This window comes from Phyllostomus hastatus, unplaced genomic scaffold (genome assembly GCF_019186645.2).
Source record: "Phyllostomus hastatus isolate PE091 unplaced genomic scaffold, TTU_PhHast_1.1 phas_contig_308, whole genome shotgun sequence".
NCBI classification, from domain to species: Eukaryota; Metazoa; Chordata; class Mammalia; order Chiroptera; family Phyllostomidae; genus Phyllostomus; species Phyllostomus hastatus.
The window spans coordinates 1,018,482-1,033,912 of NW_025333848.1; the positions used below are offsets into that span (position 1 = coordinate 1,018,482).

Below are 15,431 nucleotides of genomic sequence, written 5' to 3' on the forward strand. Positions count from 1 at the left end.
GAAACTCCGGGGAAAAAAAAAAGAAAATCTCTATGCACTGATGTGAAAGCATGTCTAAGGATACTACATTAAAATAAAAAAGTATGTTTATGTTACCTTTTATGTTATGATAGAAATAAGAATTGATAATAATATTTGTTGGGGTGTCAACAAAGAAAGCTTAAAAAATTACATAAAATGCTAAGAAAAAGTTGCCTGGTTGGGTGGGGGGTTGGTCAGTGAGAATGAGAAGTGGGTAAATTAGGATCAAGGGTGAGAAGATGATTTTTCACTGTGTATCTTTGTATATGTCCTAGTATTTGAGCCATGTGACTGCTAACCATAAAAAAACACCCCATAAATCAAAACATTTTAAGGAAAACAAAGTGATTGGAAAAGTTGGATGAGTCCTAAATTTTTTTCAAATGGTCACAATTTTAGACTCCAGAGAATTCTTAGATTCTCAGCTCTTTTTCTGGAGCTTTGATCTGTTCTTTCATTTGGGCCATATTTCTTTGTCTTGGTGCCTAGATCTTAGGTTTTGTTACAGCTTTCCTCACACTGGGTTTGTAAAGCAAAATATTTTGTAAGATTGTTTTAGTCTTTGCTTGAAACGGGTTACTCCTAATATCACCATGCCATTGTCCAACCTGTCAACTACTTTGAAATCTGGTTGCTTGGTTTCTTTTACACTATATTTGGACACAGGAATGTTTGCCCTCTTCGGGAGTTCTTGACCCAGAGTCTGCCTCACACAATGTTTTAACTCAGAGGTCCTGTCTTTTCCTCTGGGTGCAATGATGAAGGGGACCCCAGGTGCCACTATCCCAGGCCCTACAAACCTCCATTCACCTCCTGGTGGATTCTTCCTGCCACCTAGGCTTCTGTTCTTAGTTCCCTATAAAAGATTTCTTTCCATTCTTCAGGAGAGCCTAGAATAATTTGCTCAAGGAACCGGGGCTTTCACAAAGTTATTTTAAAGCTATCTCTGCTTCTAACCTTGAAAATTCTTAAGACAAAAGAACACAAGGGTTTGGCTACACTTTTGAAAGAGGAAAGGGAAAAATACCAGAGGATCAGAATCAGCAGAGATCACATTCTTTCCAAATCCTTTTCATCAGTAAAAACAAAACACCAGTTAATGTTTCAATACTTTATCCTTCCATGTTAGTCAGGGAGAAAAGCTTAGAAAACAGAAATATTTCACTTATTTTGGGAAAAGAAAAAGGAGCATGTATAGTTTTAGTTAAATTATAGCTTGTAACTTTTTTCTTTGTTCCTTTTTTTTTGAAAAAATAGAAGAAAGAAAAAGATAAAGGGAGGGGAAGAGCAGGCTAGTCTTATTAGAATTTCGGGAATTCTCATTCTCAGCTATCTCTGTAACCTCACATTATTGAATAAAAACATGCAGATCTTTCTAATGGTAGGATCCCAGGTTATGATGTTCTTATAAACAGTGATAAAATTATCTTCCTCCTCAATTTCTTCTTTGGTCTGTAATGATAATGTCATCACCACCCCATGCAGTTATTTTTTCTGTTTGTGCAAGTGAAAATATGGTCCTGGAAATATGGAATTTTAATCCCAGGATTCTACCAAGAACATTAGCATTAACAGACAACTGTTTTCCTGGAACCAGTGAGATATTGGGAAAATATGTTAATCTCTGTTCCTATTTTTTTCAATTTCTCATGTAAAAATGGGTCAGCAATACTTAACCTTATGAAAAAGGGATCAAAATGCATAATGATAAGTAGTACTACGTACATCATTTGAGGAAAGGGGACTAGTACACAGCTCTCTTCTGTGTGGAAAACATGAAGATGAAATAAAAACATTGCCTGGATTAGGGAGAGCATTTCTTAGGTTCTGGCTGACCTGGCCTCCTGCCCCTCCTCTTATTGTCCCATCTAATCCCTGTGATTGAGCAACCTCTTGTTCCTTACCAAATTCTTTCTCATATTCTAATTTAGATTTTTGGGGGGATTATCTTTAAAGATTTTTCTGAAGTTTTTCATGGTGGAGCACTGTGTCATTTGACTGTGGTCTACAAGAAGGCCAAGCAGAGTGGTTTCTCACACTGCTGGCCTCAGGGGTGGGGAGGCGCGTCCTCCATGTGTGTGCTTGCTCACCCACACTCCTCACTCTGTCTGTGTTTGTGTCATGATTAGATTGGATTTCATTAATTAAACACAAAGTTATATGTCTCCAACATATAATTCGAGTGATGAACTCATTCAGATGTTATAAAACAATTGAAACTGTTTTGCATTTATTTATCAAAATATCCTCCCCTCTTTTAAAGAGTCCTTGTGTCCAATTACCCTCAGCCATCAAGACTCACAAATTGGCTTTCTAGCTCCAGTAATGGCTATTCTCAAAGCTTCTTCTACTGAATCAGGCCATTTCCCCGCCATAAAGTGTATGGTAGGCATACCCTCTATTGCTTCAGCCTCTCTATCCTGGAAAATTCATTTCATAACTAAAAACTGTTTTGCTTCAACTGACAGTATAATAACTCATAGTTGGATAAAATAATGGGTTATACAATATGTCTTTTCTGTCTTCTTCTAGCTCCTTTATAGTTTTTAAAGTTAAATTTTGGCCCAGGCCAAAATCCATGCTTTTGTGGGAATCATACATTCTGCATGATTCTATTTGTATGAAATTTACAAATGGGCATAACTAATCTGTGACTGTTCAGGTCAGAATACATTCATTACCCTGGGTGTGGAGAGGAGTATTGACTGAGAGTGGGCATGTGAGGTCCTGTCTAAGATTCTGAAAATGGTTTCTGAGGTTTAATCTTAAGTAAAAATTCATCAAGCTGTGCCATCAATATTTGTGCACTTTTTGGTGCAGGAGTTATATCTTAATAAAATAAAAGTCCATAATAAATATTTTCATAAGTAGTTTTTATAAAGAGACCACATATACATTTTCAGTAAGAATACAATGAACTACCTAAAAAAGAGTACAAGAAATGTGTATATTCTATCTGAAAAAAAAAACACTTTAAAATAGCACTGAAACACACACAGGAAGACTTGAAAAAATGAAAATTAAAAATAAAACACAAAACACCTTGTTCTTGGATAGGGAGGTCAATCTTAAAAAAGTCAACAATTTTTCCCTATGTTACTGTATATATTTGAGAAGATTACAGTAAAATATCCAACTTGTTTTATTTTCATTTTTATATATTTTTAAATTTTCTTTTTTATTGAATTAGTAGGGGTGACACTTGTTAACAAAATTATACAGGTTTCAGGTGCACAATTCTACAACATATCTGTGCACTGTATGGTGTGTTCACCACCCCAAGTCTCCATCCATTACCATTTATACAACTTTTGTTTTAAACAGAAATGCTGATTCTAAAGTTTACATAGAAAAATAAATAAAGACATAGCTGAGAAAACTCAGAAAAGTATATGCAGGAAGTGCGAACTAGTCCTTTGGGCTGTTAAGATACATTGTAAACCCTTGATAGTTGCAAGTGTGGTCCTAGCACATGAATACACAGAGAGACCAAAGAAACAGACTAGAAGTTCCCAGAAGTGCCCATCAAAAACATGTGGGAATATGGCTTAGGCTGTAGGGTGTGATAAAAGTGGTTTTTCAAATTAGTATGCTGGAGATGAACTGCTTAATAAAAGCTGCTGGGACAATTGGATAGATTTTTATCTGTACTTTACCTCTGTGTGTTATTGTATTATTTTTCTTAATTATTTACTATTGTTCCTGTAAGAGAACTGTATGTTGCTTTACATTGCTATGAGGCTTGTGTGTTTCCTTGTGGGGAGAGTTACACTGCCCCAAACCTGCAACTGAAGCTAGGGTTGGTCACGTGAGTTGCTTTAGCCAATAGAAATGTAAATGGATATGACATACATCTCATCTGAGCTGAAGCTTTAAGAGCCATTGCCTGATCCAGCTATTCTCTTTCCCCGCTTCCAACAGAATAGTTTGTCCTCAAAATAGTTTGAGGTAGGGTCTGTTATTATCCCCATTTCTTTGTCAGAAAGCTGAAGCTGAAAGTCTAAGTCACTGCCCTAGTCACTCAAATGGTGAGGCAGGGATGGAGTTGGCATTTGAATCTAGACAGTCTGGCTCCAGTATCTAGACTTAAACCACTGCATAATGCTGTCTGTCTCCAAGACACTGTTTAACTTTAATCAGCTTGGTCTCTTGTGAAGTCCATTTTGTTCTATTAGCTTAGGGACAAAGACAAATATTTTCTGTTTTCTCTGAAGAAATATTTATGCCTTCCTAGTTTCTAATCAGCACATTTCTCCCCAGCTTCCTAGAGGAAGGTCTTTCAGAGGGTAAGTTATTTTCAGTTATTGTCTATTTGACTTTATATATTATATTCACAGCTGGAATACAAGCAGATATGTTACAAATTTATACTCTTTACATACATTATTTAAAACAATGTAACTCTTATGTAAGCATGCAATTAATGTTTAATGAATGAATGATGGAACAAATAATGGCTTGACCAGAAATATATATTTATTCAATAAGCCATTTTGATGTCTGCTTTACAGAAATGAACAACTTGACTTCTTCTAAATAGAAGTACAGGACAGTGAATCCACCAAACTATGTAGCCTAAATACGGTCCTCAAACATTTTCTTGTTCTGCACCTATGGTGGGAAAAGAAACATAAGAGGGTTGTGGGGTTTCTCAGGAATACTCCCTTAGTTGAGTTGGGGTAGTGACTGTGGGCTAAAGGAGGGGTCAGCAAACTTTTTCTGTGAAAGGCCAGATGCTAAATGTTTTGGGCTTTGCAGACCATATGGTTTATATCATAGCTACTCAGCTCATGATAGCAGCCATAGCAACTAGTGATATAATGAGTGGGGCCCTGTTCCAATAGAACTTCACTTATAAAAATAGATGTGGGGTTAGATTAGGCAAGAGAATAATAATAGTTGGCCCTTGGGATGAAAGAAACCAATTAGCTGTGATGTGAAATGTTGCTCATTAGTGATGGCTATCCTACAAACAAATAAAACTTACTGATTTTTGTGATAACAGAATGGTTATCTTAAGTTAGAGAGTCTGCCTACAGAATAAATACTCTTCTTCAGGGCTCTCTTTGTGTGAGAATATGCCACATGAATTGTTTCAGATCTAGGTAGAGACTTGTAAGGAATTTTAAATTTAGAAGAATGTTTAGGGAGCAAAGTTAATGGGGTATGATGTTGGTCATGGCATGTGACCCCTTACCTGTGGTGCAAGGAGCGATGTACTCAGCAGTAGCAGACTCATCTGAAAGAGTTAGGTGGAGAGGGAAACAAAAATAATCAATGAACCAGAGGCCATATTGGGTTTATTCACTTTTCTTTTGGCAAAAAGTGCATCAGGATTTTTTTAAAATTGTAGTTCAAGTACAGTTGTCTCCATTTTCCTCCCACCCCAATCCTCCCTGCCCCACTCATCCCTGCCTCCCACCCTCAAACCTACTCCCTTTGGCTTTGTCCATGTGTCCTTTATACATGTTCCTTGATGGCCCTTCCCTATTTTCCCCCATTATCCCCTCCCACCTCCCCTCTGATTGCTGTCAGTTTGTTCTTTATTTCAGTGTCTCTGGTTATATTTTGCTTGCTTGTTCATTTTGTTGATTAGTTTAATGTTAAAGGTGAGATCATATGGTACTTGTCTTTCACTACCTGATTTATTTCACATAGCATAATGCTTTCCATTTCCATCCATGCTTTTGCAAAGGATAGGAGCTCCTTCTTTCTTTCTGCTGCATAGAATTCCATTGTGTAAATGTACCTAGTTTCTTGATTCACTCATTTACTGATGGGCACTTAGGTTGCTTCCAGCACTTGGCTATTGTAAATTGTGCTGCTATGAACATTGGGGTGCATAGGTTCTTTTGAACTGGTGTTTCAGGATTTTTAGGTCTATTCAAATGGAGTTTTAACAGTCCATATCCATAGCAGGATTGTTAAAACACCATTTAAATAGACCAGAGTTGAACAGAATAGTTTACATATCTATATTTTCCCTCCTCTGGGGTAGAGGAGAAGGATTGAAGCCTGTTCCGATAGCAGCTATTCAAATTTTAAATTCTTAGGAAGATGATCTAAGCATTAGCTTGTAGCTCTTTCTCTCTTCCACAAACTGCTTCTACTCTGTCCAGCTTGTTTTCTGAATCCCTTTTCTAAGATTATTGCTCTAGCCTAAAACACCTCCTATTTACTTTAGAAGATGTTCTCATCTGTTAGGATCCAATTCACATCTTTCTTCCTTAGTTTGACTTTCTGTTTTCTCTTTTGTTTGTCCATCTTAAGTACTAGCCTTCTGTGCTGTTTTCACTCCCCCAACTTCTTATCCATTAGCTCCCTAACACTCATTCATCGTTAACTGTCTTTCCATGTGTATTATATTCTCTATGTCTCCAAACTATTTGAGAGCACTCACTAGATATTTTCCTTTAAATAAAATTCTTAAGTTTCTGATTCAATAACTATTAACTGATAAATTTGTTTATAGGTAGTTTCTATTGTATATATCTTGGAGGAAAGAAACAGATATAATATTGACTGCATGGTCTAAAAACAGGATTTACTGTCATAATAGAATCTGTTTCTTGGTCTGGGTTGGGACTATTTGTCTCCATTTTCTCTCACTTACCTGTTTCATAGTAATCATAGACTTTAACAATTGCTGGCTTTAGATCTCTTACTGGGATGTCTTGAAGAACCGTGAAGGAAAAATTTAGTGTCTTATCTGTTACCTAAAAGGAAAAATGGAGTCATAAAGAGGCTAGAAACCCTCCTCTTTCTTCCTTGAGTAAAACATATTCTTTATTATTCTCTGACTCTTATTTACCTGTGTCTTTCAGGTAAGCAAACATTTGTGGTTCTCAAGGTGGGTTTAAAAGGCAACCTTTAAACTCTTTAGTGAACAAAATCTCCCAGATATTCTCTTAAACAACTGAGACAATTCATATGCTACTGTAGTCCTCCGTAAGAAACTGACTCTCTGAGTCTATGTGAATGTTTTCTAACATGCAGAGACATGGCTTTTTACTGTCTGTAATTATAATACCAACAAGACTTTTTGAGTGTGTGTTTTGTTTGTGTAAACCATTCCCTTGGCTTTACAGTTGAATTTGAGGATATTCATGAGGTCTACATTTAATTTCATTTTATATTGTAATATATCAGGGTATTAACACTATCAATTAACCACAGTGGTATATTTATTCTTTTTAAGTGGGTTTTTTATATATACACATATTTTACTTATTTATATTTAGAGAGAGGGGAAGGTAGGGAGAAAGAGAGGGAGAGAAACATTGATTGTTGCCTCTCACACACCTGAAGTGGTGACCTGGCCTGCCATCCAGGCATGTGCCCTGACTGGGAATGGAACCAGCAACCTTTCAGTTCGCAGGCTGGTGCCCAATCTACTGAGCTACCAGCTACGGCTAGGTAGCCTATCAGCTAGGGCTCTTAGTGGGTCTTTAAAATAACACACATGATAGTATTTTATTCTACTGATTTTATACTGGAAATCATTGAAATACTCATATTCCAATTGTAACATAATTAAAAAGAGAGCAGAACATTCTGTGGATTTAAAAGGAAATTTACCTTTTGTTCTCTTTAGAATAGAATAACTTCCTGGAATGGAGCTTCTAAGTATTGTTTTGCTCACATTAATTATGTTTTAGTGAAGAGACCCACTTAGAAAGACCACCGATGTGTATAGTCTCGGCCGAAATGTCAGAGCTCTCACCTCTTCCACATAAATGATGACGTGGTTATTGCTCACTTCTGTCCTGCTCACGTGGCTAGATCTTTCAAGCTGAAGAAAATTAGAGAACTCAGGGAGTTAGACAATAGATATGAGAACATAGATCTAGGATTGAGTGGTAAGGGACAAATGTTTACTCTTTAAATACTGTGAGGGCTAGGATGTCTATTCATCATCTTCATGGTTAAAGAGTCAAGGTGCAGTAACCACGCAAAAGATGGGTGAGGAGAGGGAATAACATTTTTCAAATAAGCTTCATCACTGTCATGTCTTGACTGTGAAAAACATCTCGTGGCTTTCTATCAAGAGGAGGAAGCCAGATATTTTCAGGTCGAGATTTTCACTATGTTTCAGTATCCAAGTAACCTATTAGACCTTCTGGCATCTTTGATGGTTCTAGCTCACATTAGTTTTATTGTTGCCAATTTTTTTGTGAATATCAATTTGGTACTGAATCATAGTCTCTTTTTTTGCTTGTTATTTTACTGTCTCATACCCATGTGCTTTAATTTTTTAACTACACCATGAATGGCCAAAAGATAGGGATTCCCCTGTATTTCTCTAGCATCACAAAGGTCCCTTAGCTTAGAGCCAAATAAGTAGTTAATGAATTTAATTTCCTGGGTTTGGGAAAAGTATTTGTTGAGGCAGGATGATATTGATAGGCGTTTGATATTGGTATGGTCTCAGTTTAAAGATACAGACTGTCTTTTTATATGAGATCCAGTAGGCTTAAAATCCACCTACCATTTTTACTGTTGGTTTCAAGGGAATAAAACCAGATACCATCTTTACATCCACAATCACCATATTGGAGACAGAGCGGCTCCCTCTGTAACTGTAGTGTCAAAGAGAAAAGGTGGTAGGGTTTATCATGTGAAAGAAAGCCAGATATCCTCCTTCAAGATCTACCATCAACCTGTCCATCTTCATGAAGTTTTCCCTGAGATTATACCTACAGAGGTCTGTGTTTCCGGGACATGTATGATAGTGACATTTAGAACCCTGTATGTACATTAGGTCTACAGCCTACTAAAATCACAGATGTTCAAGCCCCAGTCTCAAACTATCAAAACAGAATCTTTGGGTGTGTAGCCTGCTAATCTGCTTTTGAATACATTTATATTCTTATTTGTTATTTGATATGTCTTAATTTATATTTTTAGTTAACTTGAATGTATCATGTCTTTCCAAAGTGGCTCAAAAATGTGAGGTTAGATAGATTTTTATGCTTTATACTTTGATTAAATTGATGTTTAATTGGTTTGGTTGTCTGAAATATCTTTTGTTTTATAATATTGATGTCATTAGTATTAGAGACAAAGCAATATCATTTGGGCTATGTTTTCTTAGGACTCATGCAAAGTTTTTTGATGGTTTATGATAGGGAAATGTCTATATGTTATACAAAATTTATACTTTGTATTTAATATTAGCATTTATTATTTATTCATTTGACTAAAAATAAGATAGAATATAATCATTCAGAAGAGGTTAGAAAGGTTTATTTCAACTTAAAGTAAAAATATTTGAGGAAAGTAATTTATTCTTTAGCAATAAGTTCAATAAAAATTAGTGTAAAAGATAAGTCAGAATTGATTAGAACATTTGAAAATTTTTTTATTGACAGATTTAAGACTATACATTGCTTTTAAGTGCTTTGAAGAATTATTGAAACTTTAACATAAACATTTTACTAGAGAAAAAGATCATTTAATAATGATAAAAAACTAACTTCCTAATAGATATATTAATTTTAATTTATATTTATCTAATAACTTCCAAATACATTATTAATTACTGATGGTTCCAAGTAGCTTTTAGATCCCAGGATTAGAAGATTCAGTCGGAAGGTTTTTTGTTTTTTAATTAAAAATTTAATTGAGAAATAATTGACATTTAACATTATATTAGTTTCCAGTATACAACACAAGGATTCACAATTTGTATATATTGCAAAATGATCACTATAGTAAATCAAATTAAAATTTATCATCATAATTACAGAATTAATTTTTTTTTTTAATATAGAGAAGGCCTTACCTGACATTCACTGAGATCTGGAAGCTGGTGTGGGCTTGGACTCCATCACAAGTTTGGGGCAGAGTCTGCACCTCCAAAGCAAATGGGGAGTCTACTTTCTCAGGAAGAATATTATATTTGATGGAGGTCTGTGGAGCACCAAGGACACCATTAGTTTCTCCATTTTTTGGGGGTACTCCCTTTTCAACAGAAGAGGTTAAATTTAGTTGACTTTTTCCCATATAACTCCAGAGTCTCACCTGAAGATACACACATCTTTCTCCAGTCACTGTTATGACATATTCTCCAGGTACCTCTGGCAAGGAGACCTGCTGTAGTAACAGGAGGTTGTTGCTGTCCACTTGGAGTTTTGTGGAAAATGTCTGTGAATCGCGAATGGTCACCTGAGCAGTTTTCTGACTCCTGGTGAAAGTGGCAGCTCCATATCTAGACAGGGCGTGGAGAGCCACCACTGTGTCCTGCAAGAGATGAATGGAGAACCCGCACCCAGTTAGCTTTTGGTGGCTGGGGTTTTCCTCAAAAGTCTGCATTAGCTATCACAAGGGGACACTGGTTTTCCCCCCTTAAGGCTAATTGCTTTTCTTTTTTCTCTGCCTTTAAGATATAATCAAAGTCATGCTACAGTTTCTCCAAATGAAGTAAGGGATTACTGATGCAAATTAACCTCACAATTTAATTTCACTTGTGTTTGTATTGTCCTTGGGACTTTTTCTGTACCCAGTTGTGCCCTACTCTTTCTCATCAACAGATCTTTTTTCTATATCTTTCAAAGTATAGGTTTACAAAGGAAAAGCTAAGACAAAAAAAGTGACTGTCATTTACTAGATGGTTGTTTAGATGGGAGAATGAGAAAAATAGTCTGTGAATAAAAAGTGTAGTAAAAGACAAGTTGCACTTTCCTAAGTTTCCTTTTCTCTTTATATAGATTTTTATTTGTCCCATATAATATCCCTAAAAAACAAGTTTCATTATCTATATCCTAAATATTGAAGGAGGATGTAAAAGAGGAACAACTCATACTCTATGGATGTTTAACACATTTTTACACTCAACAAAATATTTTCAGAATTGTGGTAGGGAAAATAATTTAAGAGCTTCAGCTTAAAAACAATTAATTTAAAGGGGCAGTAAAAAGGGAGGTCTCAGGGTAGTTAGAAAAGAGTAGAAAGTCTGAATTTCTTGGAGTGGTTAAATAGAACTTGTCAATCATTCTATGAAGATCAAAATAGGGTCGATGTGGCCACTTTCCTTTTAATCACACAATATTCTGGTCCACCTTAGAGAATCTTTTGCAGGATTCTAAAAATGTAGTCTATAGTCTAGAATACTTGTTCAAAACCAGAGTTGATTTTTGTCTTGTCTCAAGACAAATGGAAGTAGTGTGCTACTGGCATCTAGTGGGGAGAGACCAAGGGGCTGTTAAACATCTTCCGATGGACAGGACAGCCCCTCACAACTGTAATTATCTGGATCAAAATGTCAACAGTATTGATATTCAGAAACTCTGGTCTATAGTGTGGCTATCGACCAATGTGTGCTAACGATATGCTACGGCTTTAGAGATGGTTAGGTAGTCAAAGTGATAGGATAACATAGGGCTTAGTGAAAATTGTTTTAGGGGAATGTCTCAGGTCTTTTTCCTTTATTTTCCTACTGTTCTCAAATATCTCTAAATTTCTTCCAAGATTTAATGATTTATTTAGTATCTTCTCTTTTCTGTGTAACTGGTCTGTTTTCAAACTTCCTAAGTGCCAAGTGAACCTGGAGGAGAAGATTACTTGGGAAGCACAAACCTGGGTAGAGGAGAAGCCCCCATAAGAATTCTGTTGCTTTGTGATCCACTTAACAATGTGTGATGCAGAAGTCAGGTCCTCTGAACTTGGGACAGGCTGAGCAGTGAGATAAGCAAGAAGCACGTAGGACGTCATCTCCACCTCAGCAGAGGGTGCACGGGGCTGGTAAAAATAACTTTCTGTTGCACTGGGTTTTTGAGATCGCTCCCAGTGGACTGAGTTATCTTGAGGGTGAGAAAAGAGAGAATTATAACTACTGGTAGATATATGCATTCATATCATATAGAAAGCAATATTGAGCTGAAGTAAGGCCCTCTCTGTCGTAATTCCTCAAAACCCACTAGCTTACATTACATTGCTGAACTTGGTTTAGTCCTGTGGGCCTAAAGTGGAGAATGCTGTTGGAGGAATAAGCATAGTGTACACTTAGCAATCTCTCAAATGTTTTTTTTTTATTGGACTGGTTGAAAAGAAAAGTGACAGACAGCATTCTTTAATTGTTTGTTATATTTCCTGGGAACTGGAGTATAAATTGATATAAAGCTTACTTATCACATTTCCCCAAAGAGAGCATATAGCTGGTCAATAGACATGAAATGATGCTCAACATCACTATGCATCAGAGAAATGCAAACTAAAACCACAGTGAGATATGACCTTGTACCTGTCAGAAGGCTATCACTAAAAAATCAACAAAGGAATGTTGGCAAGGATGTAGAGAAAAAGGAACCCTTATGCATTGTTGGTGGGAATGAAGACTGGTGCAGCCATGGTGGAAAACAGTATGGGGGGTTCTCAAAAAATTAAAAATAGAACTGTCTTATGACCCAGGGATTCCACTTCTGGGAATATAGCTGAAGAAACCCAAATCAATAATTCAAAAGAATATATACATCCCTATTTTCATTGCAGCATGACTTACAATAGCCAAAATATGGAAGGAACCCAAGTGTCCATCAATAGACAAGTGGATAAAAAAAGCTGTGGTACATAGATACAATGGAATATTACTCGGCCATAAAAAGAAATGAAATTTTACCATTTGCAACAGCATGGATGGACCTAGAGAACATTATGCTAAGTGAAATAAGTCAGTCGGAGAAAGATAAATACTGTATGATTTCCCTGATATGTGGAATCTACAGAACAAAGTAAACAAATAAACAAAATTAAAACAGATTCATAGTTACTGAGAACAGACTGACTGTTGCCAGAGGAGAAGGGTGTTGAGAGGCTCATGAGAAAAGTGAAGCTATTAATAACTACAAATTTTTAGTCATAAAATAGTTCCAGGGTAGTGAAGTACAGCATAAGGAATACAGTCAATATTTTAAGGACTATGTACAGTGCCAGAAGGACACTTGAAATATCAGTGGGACTGCTTTGTAAAGTATATGACTGTCTAATTACTATGCTATACACCTAAAACTAATATAAAATGATATTAAATATAAACTGTAATTGAAAAATAAAATAAAAATAAAACCTACCTATTAATCTCAGAGGACTTTTGTAATAATTTATCTCACAAAAATGAGATAAAATCACTTTGAAAATGTTATTGTACTTTCTTCAGTATGGCTTTTTGTTCAACCATTTTTCATCTAAGTATGTAGGCACTTATGTAAAATATATTTATACATGTTCTATTTTTAAATTTTTGTTAAAAAAACTTAAAGTATATTTTATTGATTATGCTACCACAGTTGTCCATTTTTTTCTTCCCTTTTCTCCCCCTCCACTCTGCATACCTCCTTCCACACGCATTCCCCCTTTAGTTCACATCCTTGGGTGTACAAATAAGTTCTTTGGCTTCTCCTCTTCCCATACTATTCTTAACCTCTCCCTGTCTATTTTGTACCTACCATTTAAGCTTCTTATTCCCTCTACCTTTTCCCTTGTTTTTCCCCCTCCTTCTGCCCACTGATAACCCCTCCATGTGATCTCCACTTCTGTGATTCTGTTTCTGTTCTAGTTGTTTACTTATCTTTTTTTTTTTTTTAGGTTCAGTTGATGATAGTTGTAAGTTTGTTGTCATTTTACTATTCATAGTTTTGATCTTTTTCTTAGATAAGTCCCTTTAACATTTCATATAATAAAGGCTTGGTGATTATGAACTCCTTTAACTTGACCTTATCTGGGAAGCACTTTATCTGCCCTTATCAGCTGGGAAAGCACCAGCTTGCTGACCAGAAACTTCTGAGACAGGAGGCTGCATTTGGATGATGAGGATGACTCCTGTTCATCCAGGAACTCACTGTCCAGCTCACCAGTCTTGTTGTTGAGGAACAAGGTGTCCCCAAAGGCATCCTCTGCCTGGCCCACGTGCATGGTGTGGTAGAATTCACCCAATGGGGCACTGATCATCTTGGATCCAGGCACTAGCAGCTGTTGGAGTGCACTGTGCTGGGCTCCAGCTGCTTGAGGATGGGCATCTTGCCCTAGGGGAAGGGAAGCAGGACCTCCCAAGGCAGCAGGCACATCTGGAGTAAGATGTGAAGTCTGGTGGGTGGAGGGGGCACTAAGGAGGAGCTCAGAGAACTGGGTCCCCAGAGACCCAGTCCCTGGGGCACACAGCTGCTCTGTCAGCCTGGTGAGCTCCATATGTTGCCAGATAGGCAGCCCATGTCAGTGCCAGTGTTGGTTTCCCTCTCTCTTTCTACACATATCTAATAAATACTTGTTTAATATTTTGGTCTCAGCAGGTAGGAACAAAATTCCATAATTTGCCTGCAGCATTATGTCTGTATGGTATAACATATGCAATCACAGACAAGATATTTTTATAAAAGGTGCTCTGATCTCAAAACACATGACTTGGCTAAAGAATTCAAGACTAACCTTGTTGCTTTTGGCAGGAATATACTTCTCTTCTTAAAGAACCCGTGTAAGTGGAAGGAAAAAATTTTTTTTTACTGTTTGCTCTCACCTTCTTTTACAGCTTCCTTATCCAGAGAGTTCAGTATTTCTCTTCTCCTATCTTGGTTTCCCATGAGGGCAAAAGCATAGGCCAACAATGCCTTGGTGTAGGTGTGGCTTCCTCCGGTCCCCTCCTTCACTGTGTTCCAGGCAGACTCCAGGCACAACAGGGCCTTTTGCACAACAGGATGCTGTGAAGACAAAGAGGTGATGGTATCAAACTAGGATAAGCAGAGGATGGAGCAAGCAAATGCCCACTGTACTTATGTTGAGAAACATTTTAAATCTCTTAACTTTATAGGTAGTTCTCAAAAAATAAGGCTAGAGAACCCATGTTTTAGGATTAGTTTTAGTACATAGTCCAAGGGCATTACTGTACAAGTATAAATTCCCCTTGATGGACTGACTGAAGAGCTCATCTAGCTGAGAAATGCCTCATCACTGCACAAAGAGACTTGGCTTTTATTAGGGTGGTGTTCCAAACATCAGGTCTGGAGTTTTCAGGGTAAGAAATGGGAATAAGGTGGGTCTTACAGTGACTGGAAGAGCACTTTGCAGAAGAGCAATAGTGATGTAGACAGATAGGGTCACTTCATCTTCCACTCCTCCCTGTAAACAGAGAGAGAGAGAGAGAGAGAGAGAGAGAGAGAGAGAGAGAGAGAGAGAGAGAGAGAGAGAGAGGGATAATTTGATTAATTGTACTTGATTAATTTGACTTCTAATTTTAGTATATTCTCTCCTGTTTTTTTTTATTCAAATTGTCCTCAGTATCTTTTCTATCAAACAAAGTAACACCCTCATGCAAAGCACCATTTCTTTATCTTTATAATTCTTTTTTCAGGTTTAATACTCCTTCCTGGATGTCCTCTCATGTTACCTTGGACTTCATCTTTGCAATTTCTCTGCGTCTTCTT

At 36.8% G+C, this 15,431-nt stretch overlaps 1 protein-coding gene across 1 annotated transcript in view; it reads right to left on the minus strand.

The window, feature by feature from the left end:
• Positions 1 to 4,475: 4,475 nt before the first annotated feature.
• Positions 4,476 to 15,431, minus strand: part of LOC123819415 (PZP alpha-2-macroglobulin like) — a 43,969-nt gene continuing 33,013 nt past the window's right edge. The window contains exons 27-36 of the mRNA XM_045839761.1: positions 15,052 to 15,126; positions 14,528 to 14,708; positions 11,599 to 11,822; positions 10,045 to 10,263; positions 9,806 to 9,933; positions 8,510 to 8,600; positions 7,745 to 7,813; positions 6,635 to 6,737; positions 5,219 to 5,260; positions 4,476 to 4,632 (exon numbers count right to left, since the gene is read on the minus strand). Of these exons, the coding sequence (XP_045695717.1) occupies positions 4,610 to 4,632; positions 5,219 to 5,260; positions 6,635 to 6,737; positions 7,745 to 7,813; positions 8,510 to 8,600; positions 9,806 to 9,933; positions 10,045 to 10,263; positions 11,599 to 11,822; positions 14,528 to 14,708; positions 15,052 to 15,126 (1,155 nt within the window). The 3' untranslated portion in view covers positions 4,476 to 4,609. The remainder of the gene's footprint in view (positions 4,633 to 5,218; positions 5,261 to 6,634; positions 6,738 to 7,744; positions 7,814 to 8,509; positions 8,601 to 9,805; positions 9,934 to 10,044; positions 10,264 to 11,598; positions 11,823 to 14,527; positions 14,709 to 15,051; positions 15,127 to 15,431) is intronic.